This window comes from Lonchura striata, chromosome 1 (assembly GCF_046129695.1).
Source record: "Lonchura striata isolate bLonStr1 chromosome 1, bLonStr1.mat, whole genome shotgun sequence".
Lineage (NCBI taxonomy): Eukaryota > Metazoa > Chordata > Aves > Passeriformes > Estrildidae > Lonchura > Lonchura striata.
In genome coordinates this window covers 107,931,503-107,947,222 of record NC_134603.1, presented here as the reverse complement: position 1 = coordinate 107,947,222, position 15,720 = coordinate 107,931,503, and the positions used below count along the sequence as shown (strand labels likewise).

General features: G+C 35.0%; 1 protein-coding gene across 28 annotated transcripts in view; it reads left to right on the top strand.

Moving 5' to 3' along the window:
* Nucleotides 1-15,720, top strand: part of CLASP2 (cytoplasmic linker associated protein 2) — a 140,706-nt gene that overhangs the window by 104,571 nt on the left and 20,415 nt on the right. For 12 of the 28 annotated variants that reach the window (XM_077786429.1, XM_077786418.1, XM_021553196.3 and 9 more), the window contains 8 exons: nt 2,007-2,069; nt 2,743-2,849; nt 6,115-6,138; nt 6,597-6,841; nt 7,396-7,459; nt 12,406-12,569; nt 13,267-13,345; nt 13,503-13,553. In XM_077786429.1, coding sequence (XP_077642555.1) covers nt 2,007-2,069; nt 2,743-2,849; nt 6,115-6,138; nt 6,597-6,841; nt 7,396-7,459; nt 12,406-12,569; nt 13,267-13,345; nt 13,503-13,553 — 797 coding nt within the window. The remainder of the gene's footprint in view (nt 1-2,006; nt 2,070-2,742; nt 2,850-6,114; nt 6,139-6,596; nt 6,842-7,395; nt 7,460-12,405; nt 12,570-13,266; nt 13,346-13,502; nt 13,554-15,720) is intronic. The other 16 variants (XM_077786501.1, XM_021553203.3, XM_077786502.1 and 13 more) reach the window with 4 other exon arrangements.

The window sequence follows — 15,720 nt, the reverse complement described above, 5'->3', positions numbered from 1 at the left end:
TGTAGCTAGAGGTAGTTTGACGTTGGGATGAATAGGAGAATGTAACTTGTATTTCCTCTCATTGTCAGCACAGAAAATTTTTACTTACGAACACAAATGAAATAAAATTGATTTTATCCCCCTTTAGGGTATAAAATTATCTAAATGCTATGTAATTACTTCTCTGCATACATTGGTATGAAGTGTTTATGTAATCTTATGTTGTCTCAGTATAGTGTTATAAACTGGGAGATAAGAGCGATGAAGAAGCAAGTGATTTGTAATTTATATAGAAGTGTCCACTTTCATTAAATATAGTCACTATTAGATATCAGGCTAGTATAATGTCCATCTTAGTGTGAGTCCATTTAAGTCTTACTTTGATTCATCCTTTAAAAAAATGCAATAGGAAAAGTAAACATTTGACAATTTCTGTAGTTTGAGGGGTTCAAAGAATATTCTTTAAAATATGTTTTGGAATGAGGTAGGCTTCACCCAATATATAGCACTTTTTTTCACTGTCTTAAAAACTTATCCAGCATATTTCAAATTTCGCTTGAACCTTTAATTTTCAGGGCTTGTTGATGGAAAGTAAGGGGAAGGTTTATCCCATTAATGATTGTATTTAAAGAGCTGTCAGCTGTGATGTCTGTGTTGTGACATCCTCAGTCCTGAGGATGAGGAGGAGCTGAGACACACTTTCTAAAAAAGAACCAATTCCATGAAACATTAATGCCAAACTAAAATGCCCTAGCCAAACATCTTCATGTAGGATTAGTTAGAAAAAAAAGTACATCACTGTACCTTATGTAAGGAGTAGAGAACTTAATGTGGAAAGACAGTGTTTTTTCTGGGATCTTTACAGGACTTAGGATCATTGTGGAAGTGCATTCAGGTTAAAAGGTTTTTCCCAAACTGTTATACATGATTCAAATCAGAATCTTGAATGGTCTTTGTTGATCAAAGAAAAGGATGATCAATTTGATTTGGTTTCTGTTCACGCTACTTTATATATCCAGAAGGAGTAAAATATTTGCATTTACAGTTATTTATTAAATAGTAAGATTTTGTCTGGGGGTTTTGCCACTGTGGGTGGAAAATTGTCATTTATGTGGTGATAAATTTCTAACTTAAGTGAACTGAGGAAAAAAGTTGAATTGTTTAAAAACATACTTAAATTGAAAATTGTTTGTTTTAAAACAGAAAATACTAGCAATGGTGAGTCAACTTCTTCAGAATCACTAAAAACCCAGTTTTATACAAGTGCCATAAGGAGTGGGGTACCCAGTTTTATTCAGAAATCCTTAAGGATCTCCAGTTTCTATTGCATTAAAGAATCTTAATGAGCTGTAGTAACTAGTATGTGTTTCAGCTTCACTTTTTATTTATTTAAATAAAATAGTAAATATGTGAATTATTAATTGCATTAGCTGGCTTATGTTAAACTTCTAATTATAATTGGATAATTATAACTGCATTTACATAGTAGTGAGTTTTTACTGAGATTGATTTATCTGCCAAATAGGCAAGAATTCAAGTGTTTACAAATTGTCAGCTGTCAACACAGCGGGTTCGTGCAGGAAGCTCTTTTACTGATAATGTTTGATATGTGAGCTCTGGCTCTGACTGGAGCACGCAGAAATTAGTTAAGTCCACAATGCAAGACCATTATCAGTGGACTGATAACTTTTTAGGTATTTCTGATCATTTTGTTTGTGTGTGTGTATGTGCATGTGTGTCTGTGCACCTTTTCTTCTTTGAACTGAAATGTACTTGCTTTTACCCTGCTCTTAATCTTGTAAATTTAAAAAAAATTATGCATGAAATGTCCAGTGTACATAAACCTATATAATCATATTTGGTATAATCAAAGAACTCCTCTGAAGATTTTTGCTTCTGTTTAATACTCAGTTTCTTGTGCTTAAGCTGAATCTTTTTGATAAATATTCTCTTGTTCGTCTGAGCAGCTATTGCAGCCCTTTGATTCCATGGTCATAGATAGGGTTTATATAATCCTGTTATTGCAGCTTCCAGACATCACTCCAGATCAACTGGTGCCCTCTACGCTCCTGATGCTTATGGGGCCACAGGTGAAGGATGAGTACCCTTTGCTGTCATCTGTGCAGTCATCCTGGATTTTTTTTTTTCCCACCCACTTGGTTATTCTCATAGTTCAGTTTTAGAAAGTGTTATTTATATTAATTTGAATTTTGTGGTTTTAATAATCCAGATAGATGTGTTTATGTTGCTAGATTTTGTCTCCACCCTCATCCTCCAGTGTTAATAATTTTTTTTCCTTAACAACATTTTTTTACTTGCAGAAGAACTTTTTTTAGTTTTCCATTTTTTAGTATTTGTAGAGCATTCTTTATGCATGTAGTTTTCTAATCAACAGTCTCAATAGTCTTCCTATTGTATGTGCTTTCTTTCTAAATGAAAACAAAAACCCAAAATGAAGAAGACATTAACTTTTTGAAAAAGCTAAGCTTCTTTCACATAAAACCATTGTTCTGTAGGGGTTTTTCCATGTGATGTTGGAACAGAACATTTGTAGGTGACTGGCTTTTTACTTGAATTCTTACTTTTGTCTGTACCACTAAAGACTTCAGAATGAAAACAGTTACTTTATCCAGTGCATAATTTATTAAAAATGCTAAGCAAATGCTTTTCTTCTGCTTGGGTTTTTATAAGTGAGTGTGATATTTACATCCCATCTTTCTATTCTGATTGAATTCTTTGTATTTATTTTTGTTGTTGTAACAGGTACTGGCTTTGGAATTAGTCAGTCAAGTAGATTGTCATCATCAGTCAGTGCTATGCGAGTTCTGAACACAGGTTCTGACGTGGAGGAAGCTGTAGCAGATGCTTTGGTAAGAATCACACATTTATCTAGGTTACAGACTAGGTTACATTTATTGTTTTATCAGCTTCTTGGAAAAAAAGAAAAGAAACTGAGTTGGTGGAGCTGCAAGTATTGGAATTTTCATTTCCTACAGAAGTTTTAACTTTTGAGAAGCATGCTTTTTTTTAATGATAGACAGGAAACAGTTTTGGACTATTCAACAGTGTTGAAGTGGCCCAAGGAGCCTCTTGAGCAGGTATAACTAACCAGCAATTTCTCACAAAAGCCAGAACAACTTCAGGACAGGTTGTAGGGTTGTTACAGCTGGGAATGATGACAGCTAAAGGCCTTTGCTTGCCAGAAGTCTGAGTGCCATTTAAAGGTTTTTCTGTCTGACAGCAGGTGAGATCAATGGTGAAGAGAGAAAATGATGGCTGGGCGGCCAAGCCCCACACAGCCACTCTCTCTCCCCCACCACTGAGAGAGAGAATCAGGAGGGTAAAAGCCAGAAAACTTGTGTGTGGGGGTAGACAGTTTAATACGGAAAGCTAAAGCTATGCACCCAGGCAGAGCCAAACAAGGAATTGATTCACTGCCTCCCATGGGCGGGCAGGTGTTCAGCCATCTCCAGCAGAGTAGGGCCCCATCACACACAGAACTGACTTGGGAAGATAAACACCATCACTCCACACATTCCCCCCACTTTATATACTGAGCATGATTTCACATGGTCTGAAATGTCCCTTTGGTCAGTTTGGGTCACCTGTACTGGCTGTGTCTCCTCCCACTCTCCCATGCACCCCCAGCTTCCTGTGCAGCATGGCAGTAAGAAAAGCAAAAAGATATCAGCTCTGTATGAGCCCTACTGAGCAATAACAAAACCCCTCTATATTATCAACTCTCTGAGCACAAATCCAAAACACAGCCCCACAGCAGTCACTGTGAAGAAAATTAACTCTAGCTCAGTCAAAACCAGCACAGCAGGTAGTATCTCATAAGTTTAGTTTTTGTTTTCTTTTGTTTTCAAAATGTTACACCTAGTTAAAACTGTTTATTCTCTTTCTTAAGCTATACTGTTCTTTAAAAGGGTGGGTTTGGCTCCTCTGCCTTCCTGCCCCTGTAAGCCAAACTGAACGCATGAAGTATTTTTCTATCCTGATATTTACATAAGCAAGCTGAAATCCTAGGTTAATTTAAAATACTGATACTATGTATCAGATAATTTTTTATCAATTATTATATGCTATTTGCATATCATTAAATATGTGTAAGTATCTGTTTTCTAGTTACCAGAATGCTTTAAATAAATGGTTATTTCTCTGGTTTAAGCAAAAGTTATTTGGAAAGTTGGTAAAAAGCTACAAATTAGACTCTAAATTACTGTCAGAACTGAATAGAGAAACAAAATTTCAAGATCTGAAGAATTCTGTCATATTCTTAGTATGATTATTTATTGATTTGTTGGTCAGTACTTTTTTCTTGACATAATAGTTTAAAATTTGTGTGCCTTCACAGGCGTAGAGATCAGAATATCTGGGAAATCTTTGATAAGAGGTCATGGTGAAGTTGCATGCATTTTACCCTTTCTCTTATTACAAACTTGCTAAAAGTTTTCAGTATTAATGGCTAATGCTGGTTTGTAAACTGAAAGTCAGTCTGGATTTTGGAGTAGGGAACAATAGAAAAACAGTCCATGGGACATGGAAATTTTCTGGCTATAGCTGGATAGCCTGTGCTATGGTCCTCTCCACACAGATGCATCACAAAGAGTATCTTCAGTACTTCCAGTAGCCTGTTAGTTTTCAAAATTCCTGGGCAAATTATGTAGTAAGAATAGAAGTTGAGGAGAAAGTCATGTTACCAATGACTGCTCTTGAGGCTTGAATATGTCCTGCTTTGTTGAAGCAATAAAGCTTCTCCAGAGAAACTGGTTTGCATTGCCTGGATCCAGAATATCATGATGCTGCTAGAAATGTTAGAGGAAAATTGGTTTGTATATTTTAACTAGAGTCTGACATTACAAAGAAGGATCAAGAACTGCAACATTTTATTATTGTAGTACTTGCATGCCTGGTTCCTTGCCATGCTCTAAATGGTACAGGTGTCCTGTACAAATAGGTCCATGTAGATGGAAATATGGTAATAAATACCCTTACTGTTTTCTGATAGATTGAAGATTCACACTCATAATGGTATTTTTAAAAGGTAGAATACAGAGTTCTGACTTACATCATATAAATACAAAAATATTCCAGATTGTGTTACTCTTTTTTATGTTATGAAAAATACTTAGCCAGTTTTAGTGGTGGTGAAGCCAAAGAGGTGTCAGTCTTCTGCTTAAGATCTGTATAAAATGCAGCAATAATGGAAATCTTTCCATATTTTGTCTTCTACTTTAATACCATCCTTGGCATTTCAGATTCATTTACTGAAAAATCCTTGTTTTCCTTATGATGTCTCTTTTCCAAAACACTTAATATCTCTGTGGTTTTTCCCTTCAGTTATTCTCTTACACATGAATGTATGCTCATTCTGTTGACAGTAAGCCTCCTTGTTACCTGTTGTATTGATTAATTTGCGATTAATATTGTGGTATCCTTTAAGCTATTCCATGGTTAAAAACGAGAACCCTGTGTGAATGGCAGTGGTAATTAAGGGGAAAATGATTGCTTTTACTACTGCTTGAGTATGTAATGGAACTGAGTTTTTAAATGCTAACTTCAGTTCCAAAGTTTGAATGGCAAGAGCTGCTTTACAGAGGTGTGTGGGGTTTTTTTTCATTTTAGGATAAATAGCTTTTTTTCCCCTCTGACCTTTGGTATGTTGTGTTTTGTTTTGTTGGATTGTTTTTTTTTTTTGTTTTAGGAGATTTAGAATTTTGCATTATGTAATCAGTTTTTTTGTAGACCATTGACTGTAAGTGTTGCAATGACAAAATTTAGATATTAAACAAATAGTTCAAATCAAGGTTTTGTACTTAAGTAATAATTGACTGCATGTGTTAAGTTAATATGTTCATGCTCAAATATCACTGCATAAGACACAAAGATTTTGACAGAGAAGTCTTTGTGATCAACCTGCCCATGCTAGGTAATATTTTACTGGGAATGGAAGCTTATCAAACTACTTCTTGACTATGTGTGGTGTGCTAATCAGACACAGAGAGCTAAGAATAAAATTTACAGTAAGACTATATGTTGTCCAGTGGCAGGAAGTTTATTACTCACAGTGCTGCTATGCCTTACCTTCCTGTTTTCAATTTCTGTTTCTTTTCAATAATTTACTGCTAACAGCTCTTAGGAGACATACGGACTAAGGTATAGAAACTATTTTTCTTCTTTAATAGTTTAATATTTTTCTATTAACATGTTTGATACAAAATGAGTTAAAATGTCAGTATATGTGTAGACCTCGGAATCTTAAATTCTGTAACACATATAAAGATATCAAATGAAATAACTAACTTGCAACAGTCTTTTGTGACCCTGTTATGCAATTTTATGGGTTCTTGAAAAAGACCTAAAAGTTAAATGTTTCGTCAAACATATGTCTTCTCTCCATTTGCTTTGGGTTTATGTTTGGAGTACTATGTAAGCTATACTTCAAAATATTTTCATTAACTTGGTTTGACCTGCTGAATGGTTGGAGCCATTTGTCACTGCAGGGAGTAGGGGTCGCACCAGTTATTGAAACTGTTGGTCTCTCAATCCATTATTGATATATTGTATCACCCCTTTGAGAATCAATGCTGATCTGGGGTGTCTCTGTACAATAGAAGAAGCCCGTGCGAAGAAGATACGAATCATACGGGATGTACTCAGATGATGATGCCAACAGCGACGCATCAAGTGCCTGTTCAGAAAGGTCCTACAGCTCCAGGAATGGGAGCATACCAACCTACATGAGGCAGACAGAAGATGTGGCTGAAGTCCTGAACCGCTGTGCCAGCACCAACTGGTCAGAGAGGAAAGAAGGCCTTCTAGGCCTGCAGAACTTACTGAAGAACCAGAGAACTCTGAGGTAGGATGACATCTCAATAAAGAAACATCTTGTTTCTGTGTTGGTGGTAGGCAGGGTGTTGTCTTTGAGAGTAAGATGGGGAAGGAACAAGAAAGCTTTTCTCTATTTAGGCTACTAATGTGTATTTATATACTAGTGAATGTAGGAAATTCAAAATTGAGAATTCTTGCCATACAGAAGGTTCTTAAGATGCTTCCATCTACTATCAGTAGAAGACAATTTTTTTTTTATTATTACTATAATTCTGGGGGTATTTATTCAGAAGAAATTTTTTACTACTCTCTACTAATAACACCTTTTTCAGTATCAGCACTGTTATGAAAGTATGGTACAATATATGGGACAGTTTAAAAGAGACATTTATAGATTTAAAGTCTCATTTTAGATGAAAGCTATTACAATTTTACCCATGTCTCGAACAAAATGGTTTCCTCTCCTTAGTTTACTAGATTATTTGATTCAATATTTACCCTTGATTTCACTGATTGCTATGCATTAGTGTTCTAGCAGAACTAGCAAGGGAGTTGACTAATTTATTATTGTCATTTTGACAGTCGTGTTGAGTTGAAAAGATTGTGTGAGATCTTCACAAGAATGTTTGCTGATCCTCACAGTAAGGTATGTGTATGTCTTTCTTACTTTCAATAAATGTCTGAAAACATAAATTAAAAGAAAGACAGTTATGGTAAATTACATCAGTTATATTTGCATATGTAAAATTTCATAAGCAAAAGTAGTTAATGGTATCACATTTCAATTTAATTTAGAGTTTTGAACTAGATAATTTTCTCCTTTATTCTGCAGGATCATGGAAATAAAGTGAAGGTTAATGTAATATAAAATGCATTGAAGTAGTTAAGTGTTTTGTGCTCAAAATCTGTGTTTTTAGGAAGTTGTTGTTTACAGAGGCCACTTCAACACAAGTATAGATTTTCTCTCAATTAGAAGAAGAGGCTCTGCAGTAATCTAAGTTAAAAATAAAGTTTTCTGACTAAATCATCCATAATCAGATAACTTTATAATAAAAGAAAATGAGATGTGTTATTCCATTTTACTTAGGTAATGACTCAGTATGAATGATATAACAAGGAAAATAATGCTTCTGTTTTCTAAGGCAGTTAAAATCTTTTAAAGTGAGTTACTTTGCATTATAGTATTTTTAGGTTTTGTGGGATGTGGGTTACTACTACAGCTTGATTAAATGTTGCAGTTTCTTATGGCAGAAGGACTGCAGGTAAGGAAGGAGCCTAAAAATTTAATAATGTAAAAAACCCACATAAGTTTATATATTATTTAATTATAGGCTTGCTTGGAAGAAGTGGTATCTTTTGTGTTGAGTATAACATGTCGCACTTTGTATTTTGGAATTGATAAAATTATAACAATAAATGAGTAATAGGGTATTATTTCAGAAGTATTGACTTTTCCCAGAAGAATCCTGAAAAAACTACTGTGATTATGCACTACATTTTACATATTTTTTAAGTCTTCCTTATTGCTGCAATGGAAAATTAAATTCAGAGTGATGAGAGGTCTTGATAGGTTAACTTTAGTGTTCATCTGTCCTCTTTATTTTTCCTGTTGGAAGAAGTGACAGCTGCTATCTCTGACTCCATGTATTTTGGAAATAACTTGCACTGCCAACAGCAACGTGGTATTAAATAGATCACATACTGCTGAGATCCAGAAGAAAAGACCTAAACCAAGCAGTTAAAAAGAAGGAAACGTTACGTAAAAAGAAAAGTCAAAGCAGAGGAAAGAATATTAAATATTGAAATATTGCTGGAATATTTACTTTTTAAATGAAGTAATGACCAAGTTGTTAATAGCAGCTTGGTTTAATTGTGCTTGTTCTGTGGTAATTAATATTTCAGCAAGGCATATGTCAGAGCTACTGTGGAGATTTTTGTGTAGCATGGGAACCAGGGAAGGATAATGAAAATGTTCCAAGCTTTAGGTGTATATGTCAGAAGAACATTTTGCCTTTTAAATAAGCCTTTTAAAATGTTATATTGACTTATTCTATTTGATTGTTCTGTTTGCTGGCCACTGTGATATGAAATAATGTAGCTTCAAGAAACTCTGGCCTGTAACCTGTGGTACAGCTGTTCTGGTCACTGAAACCTTGCCTGCTTTTTAATGTTGCAAAACTATTAATAGTTATCAATATGTTATCAGAAGAACCCTTTAAGTATTAAGAGTTCATGAGCTGTGATTTTTTTTTTTTTTTATCACACACATACGCCTACATAAATCTCATCTTAAGACTCAAGTGTCTATAGGAATTATTCTGTCATCACTTTCGTGGGAATTTATAAGGTTTACTTCAGCATGATACTGGATGGAGGGAATTACATAGAATTAGTAATAATTAATAATAATATTTGAAGGAGAAAATGGGAAAATGACTTAAAGGACGTGCCAAGTGCTTATTTTAAAATTATATTGGGTATCCCAATAAAGTTACTTAAATTTGTCATAAAAATTTTGAAGTACCTTTTTTGTTTTATTTGGTTTATATTCCATACAGGAACTTCGTATTGATGGCCACTAATTTGTGTGTTTTTATCTTTTTCCCTTTTTTGTTGTTTTGTTTTGTTTTGTTCTGTTTTTGTTTCGTTTTGCATGCTGTCCCCTGTGTTGGAACTCTCTTTAGAGAGTAAGTTGGTTCAATATTTGTTGGAAGCCTAACCTTATTTGCATGAATGTGCAATTAACCCCTTTTCTCTATTTTTCTTCCCCAAAGAGTTCATGCAGTGTCAAGCCTTTTGCAATCATAAAATGCTATAAACAAATAGTAAAATGTGTGGTAAATTTTCGAGATGTGCTTTATCTACTAATTAACTGACATTGTTTGGTTATGCATTCCTGCTTTATATTGTGGTGGTTGGCACATCTGAAAAAAATTCACTTTAGGGGTAGATCACTTATAATTATTTCCATATCTATTTATTTTTTTCCACTGTCAAATTATTATGATGCTTTAGATGGTTGATTTCAGAATTTCAGTTTGCATCATAAAAATGGAAACTGCAATTTTTGCAGTATCCACATACATTCTTCAACATACAGATAGTTGAGTTCCATTTTCCATTCCAAATTCATCCTTTACCTTAAATGCTCTTTCAGCCTTCTTAAATTCTTCATGCTGAGACAAAATGATGTATTAACTATTTTTTTTTAAATGCAACAATTACTTACCTTTCTCTAGACATCCTCTGTGGTAAATGAAACAAAGCTTGAAAACAAAGCTGAGTCCTCAATTATGTGTATTTTAAACGGCTAAAACATCAGCACAGGATCTTCAGTACTTTTGCCATAGTGAATCATAATTCAATTTATAATTATTTCAGTTTAAGCCACTTTACATGTTTGAAGTGTCATAAGAAGTCCATATTACTCCATCAAGTCAGAGCTTGTAACCAGTTTGTTTGGCCTACCATGTTTTAATGGAAAAGCCATGTGTGTCAGGGTCTACAAACTCAAATAAACAGGTACAGGTTTAAATTCTGCTGAGCTGTGTACTTCAATTTGAAGGATTTTGTGAGACATCCCCACATACACATACAATGTAATCTTTATAGCACCAGAATTTGTTTGCCTAAGTCTATTTTCCCCTTACTTTAGGACTGTGAAAGCTAAAGACTTCATATTACAATACAGAAAATACATATTGGTTTGGTTTTGCCTCTGTCTTATAACTGTGGTTACTGTTTGTGAATCCACAAAATTATGTATTGTTTCAGGTTAGCCTGAGACAGGTTGTTTCCAGTCCTGCACATAAAAGTCTTGTCCCACTACTGGCAGGATAATTTTGAAACCTCAGACTTGAATATACATCTACATAGACAACCCAGAAGTTGGCAACTTTTTTCCCAATTTTTAATATAATTTGTCCCAAAAGGGAAATAATTAAAATAGCTATTCCTGATGGGCTTTATATGGAGTAGCGATTTGTATTGTTTTGTTTCTAACATGGATATTTAGTATTTAGGATATCTATTAAAAAATTTCCCCAAGTCTCCAGTAGATCCTGAAAGAGTCATAAAATACCTGATTGCAAGGGAGCATCAAAGATGATCTGGTCCAACCTTTCCTGATAAAATGAATCTAAGCTTATTTTTTATTTCTAGTGTAAATTTGAAGGCACTTCTTTAAGAGCTACTTTTATGGATTTTTTTCCACTTTATGGTGTGAATATGCTTTCCCTGACTTGATGATCAACATGAAAAGCCATCAAATTTCCTCAGTGAAGAAGGCATGCAGCAGTATATGCCAGCTCCTCCTTACTTGCATCAGTGCTGTGGAAGAAAGTCTGCTTCCATGTCCTAGTGTGTGGAGCTATGTGAGGTGTGATCACAATCTGGGGTTTTCCACTCTCACAGAAGCAGCTGAATTTGGCCTAATGACAAGGCAGGTCAGCTGCAGAAGGATGTGGGGTTCCAGCCCTTGCTCTGCACCAGCCACTTCTAAGCTTGCACCCATGTCATAAATACTCAGGAGGCAAAATCTGCCCAGCCCTCTCTGTACCACGGCAATGCTTCTGTACCCAACTCTGTGCTGGAGCGTGGGTTGTGAAGGAACCTTTTCAGCTCAAACACCAATTTTTCATGTCAGGGAAACAGGAAACCCATGGGCCACACAAGTAGAGAGTGTATACATCCTGATTTCACTCTTAGGTCTGGAAAAAACATAAAACTAGTGAGATATATTAAAAGAGCTGTTTAAACAAACTTACTTGTCACACCCTCCTTGACCCCTTCCCTCCAAAAAAAAGTCCTCCTTCCTGATGTGAGTCCAATTAAAAAATATGTGGTTTTGGTTCTTTTGCTTTTGTTGTTTTGGGTTTTTTTTTACCTAATGCAGTCTTTTCAACATTATTTGTTGAAAAGAAGACAATGGATAGTATGTTTTCAAAAAAATGAAAGTACTTCTGTATTTTAAACACCTGCCAATCTGAAATCTCTTGTGGCTTTTCTTCCCTACTGTGGTTAATAATTTTGTGTTGGGATACCTGCAATAGTAGAAGAAGCTTGTTCTGTTCTACAAGTAGTTTCTGTAAAGGAATTGGCCAGCTGTCATGATTTTGCAGTATTTAGTAATGCAGATATTTACAATTAATATTTGTTAAAGAATTCTAGCAGCTTTTTTGGTTTTAAAGATAAAGTGTTTTTGTAGTCTCTGAGGAATGTGACAAATCAACTTAATGATAGAGCTCGAGAGGGTGAAAATTTAAGTTTTACTGGAAAAATTGAGGTTGCGCCAGCCATCACAGTAAGCATTCCTTTTCTTGACGAAACTGCATGGAATACCTAATTGTTAAACTTCTACAGAAGTCGGCTAACATTTCCAATGTACTCTTCTATCAAAATCCAATGAAAAAGCAAGGCAGATTTCTTTCTTTTCCTTTATTTTTTTCTTTTTTTCCCGCTTGGCTGCAAAACACTGCCTTTCTCTGCCTCTGATTCCCTTACTGCTTTCTTCGTTTGTAAGTTCGGCATACGTCAGTGTCGTTTCCTCTTTTGCCCCATCCTACCCTTTTTCCATCTTCTTCTGCCTTTTAGGTGTTCAGTATGTTTTTGGAGACACTGGTTGACTTCATCCAGGTCCATAAAGAAGATCTGCAGGACTGGCTGTTTGTATTGCTGACACAGCTGTTGAAAAAAATGGGTGCTGATTTGCTTGGGTCTGTACAAGCAAAAGTTCAGAAGGCACTTGATGTCACAAGGTAATGTGTAATGACTCTTTAAAAAGCAGTAATAACATAGGTGTTAGCTATTCTCAAGGGCTTTGCTGCTTTTATTTTTTTTTTTTTTTTTGATGTGCTGTTTATTACTGGAAAAATGTACAGCTCATGACAGATCTTGAAATTTTACTAAACCTTGTTGCTTTGGCGTTTTGGTTTCATGAAATGAGTCTTACTTGAAAGGGTTTGAGTCCTCAGTGCTGAACAATTGATATGATACTACTTACTTGATTCCAGAATGTGCATTTGAACCATGTATGTTGTCTCACCTTGTGTTCAGTGATGTAGAAATTGTGTTTGCACTTCTTTATTTTGCTGTGAAAGTTTCACTAGAATATTCCTCTGTCAGCTTTAACTTTTAAGATGTTATGGTAATAACGGATTTGCTTTCTGTCTTCCCTTCCTTCTCCCCAGACTTCACTAGTTTAGCCTGATTTAGAATCAGAATTCTAGTATATCATTCCACATTACTTATATTATCTGTTCTATCTATAATTGTTTCATAGCAGGAATTCCTTGAATCTTGTCCTTAACATGCTAGGTAAATGTTTCTGAAAGGTCAAACGCAGTGGCAAATGGTAGCAGTTTCAGCTTTACTGAGAAGGGTGAGGGCTTATTTGGTGCCTCTTAACAGTTTGTAAAAGAAAATCTAACATAACATTATTTTGTTTGTTTACAGGGAATCTTTTCCAAATGACCTCCAGTTCAGTATTTTAATGAGATTTACTGTTGACCAGACCCAGACACCTAGTCTGAAGGTAAGACTATTTAGGCTTACTTTGCAAGCAGAAATCATCATTAGTAGAAAATTGCTTGTCTTAATTTTTGAATTTGGGTTGTTATTTTTGTTTTGTGTAAAAACAAAGAAAAAGGAAAGGTTTTCAATTAGTGGATTTTGTTTTTATAAACTTTCAGACAGTCAAGCCAGCACTGCAGGACCAGCTTCGCTCTTTTTGGAGCTCAAAGGTTTTTGTCTGAATTACTGTTTTTATTCTTAACCCTATGTGAAACTCTTACAGTGTTACCAATAATTTTTATTTGAATGCATTGTATGCTGCTACTAACCTTTGCGAGAAACTTTAAGCATGCAGATGCTCAGTTTTAAACATGATACTAGTATGAAAATGTTTGCTGCAAGAGTGGTCTAATAAAAACACAATACAGTAAAAATGAGCAACAAAAATGTGGCTGCCTAACATCCAGCTGGTTATGCAAACTCACTTCTATCAAGTCTTTTCTAATTTTATGTTTGTGATTTCCCATACTTTTTTCCCAAGTTCATATATATATTTTCCTGTGTTCAGCCTGATAGGCCTTGAGTTATTTTAAATTATTCTAATATTGATGTGAACTTGTTACTGTGTTAAAAATCAGCTACTTCTGTGGTACACTCTACTTTTCTGAAAGTGGTGTGTAGCTTTATAATTACACACATTTTTACCTAAGAATCTGTAGTCCTTAGACCTGCCAGCATATCTGAAAAGTAAAAATGTATTCTGTAGTACACTTGCAGTTGCAAAGAGTGTTGATTTTAGAACAAATGCATCAAATTGAAAGATTTATAAGTGATGGGAATGGGGAAATAACAAGCATATGGTAACTGGCATCTTCTGCTCTATCCTGCACGAAATATTTTTACTCAGTTTGGTACTGCACAAGAGTATGAATTTTCTGGAGTTATGTTGAACCTAAAGTCACATGAATATGCCTTTTTTGTCTACAATACAGTAAAACTTATATTTTTAAGCTTTTGAGGACAGTTGATACGTTGACCACTGTTGCTTCGTAGAGCTGTGTTAAAAAGGGACTGCTGTCATTTATTGAAGACAGCAAATGAGGTAGTAAACATCAGTTTGTTGTTTAAATGAATCATTGGAACAAATTGAGATTGGTTTTATTTTGCTTGGTTTTCCTTCCCAGGAAGGTGAATTTGACGGTTGAGATGTTCCTTTTTCCATACACTAGTGTATAGCTGTTAAAGATGTATCAAACACATTTCAAAGCTGAGAGTGTAGATTTGAAAAGAGACATGGACTTCTACTAGGCTGATTTGGGATTGAGTTCAAGATTATTCCCTAAATGGCCCAGAAGGAATTCCGAAATATGAAACACTTGATGGGAAAACATTCTGAAACTAATTTTGAGAGAGAATTCTGAAATCAAGATGCCAAAAAAAGTTACCTCTATAGAAGAATACCTATAGTTCTATACTGTACTGTAGTATAGTTTGAAGCAAAATCGAGTATTTAGAATAAATTTTTAGGATAGTAAATTCTATAGCTGTTTAAGAGACGATAAGCTTTCTTCCCAGAAAAAAGTGGAAGCTGCCCCCTATTTCCTTTTTATGTGGTAACTACTACTTCAGGATTCAGACAGTAAAGTTATTCATTGCCCACAGATCAGAAGAATCTATTTAAAATCTACATTATTGAGTATTTTGCCTCAATCCCATCTTCAGTGCACCCAGATAGAATAATTTATATAATCAATCGAATAATTGATGTGATCAAAACCCACAAAATAATTAATAATCCTAGAGGACTACTCCAGTTCTTGAAGTCTTCACCTTTTGTTCTTTGATAAATTATCTCATTGTATTTCTTCTAGGAATATTGAGAAACAGCATTTGCTGTGGCAGGTAAAAGACAGAAAAGGGATTTTCAGCATCCCTAAAGATAGTCAGATACAAGGAGGGGATGGTAGATTAGAAATCTGAGCTGTGTAACGATTCCCTTCTACAAATTACTTTTTTTTCTGGTTTTCATATGATAGTAGTAAATAATAATCATCCTTTGGAGTAAGCTGTCATTGTCATTCTTACACTTAGAAAGACAGTTAAGTCTCAGACAGTAAAACCTGAGTTTTTAGAGGGGCCACAGAGGTGGATTTGGATAGCTGGGCAATAAGAATGCCAGACATAGAGAAGATAGAATTCTCCTGACCTAATCCATGAAGGATGCAGCTTAGTGTACTGTGCTATATCTGTCATACTTCTGCAGTCATTTTACACTTTGGTGTGGTGAATTACTCAGACACAGTTTAGAGGTGCCAGATGTATGTGTCTGTGTTGGTCATATGTTTGGATGGGCATAGGAGTCAAATATTCTAGGTGAGATACAATCTATTTAGCTTA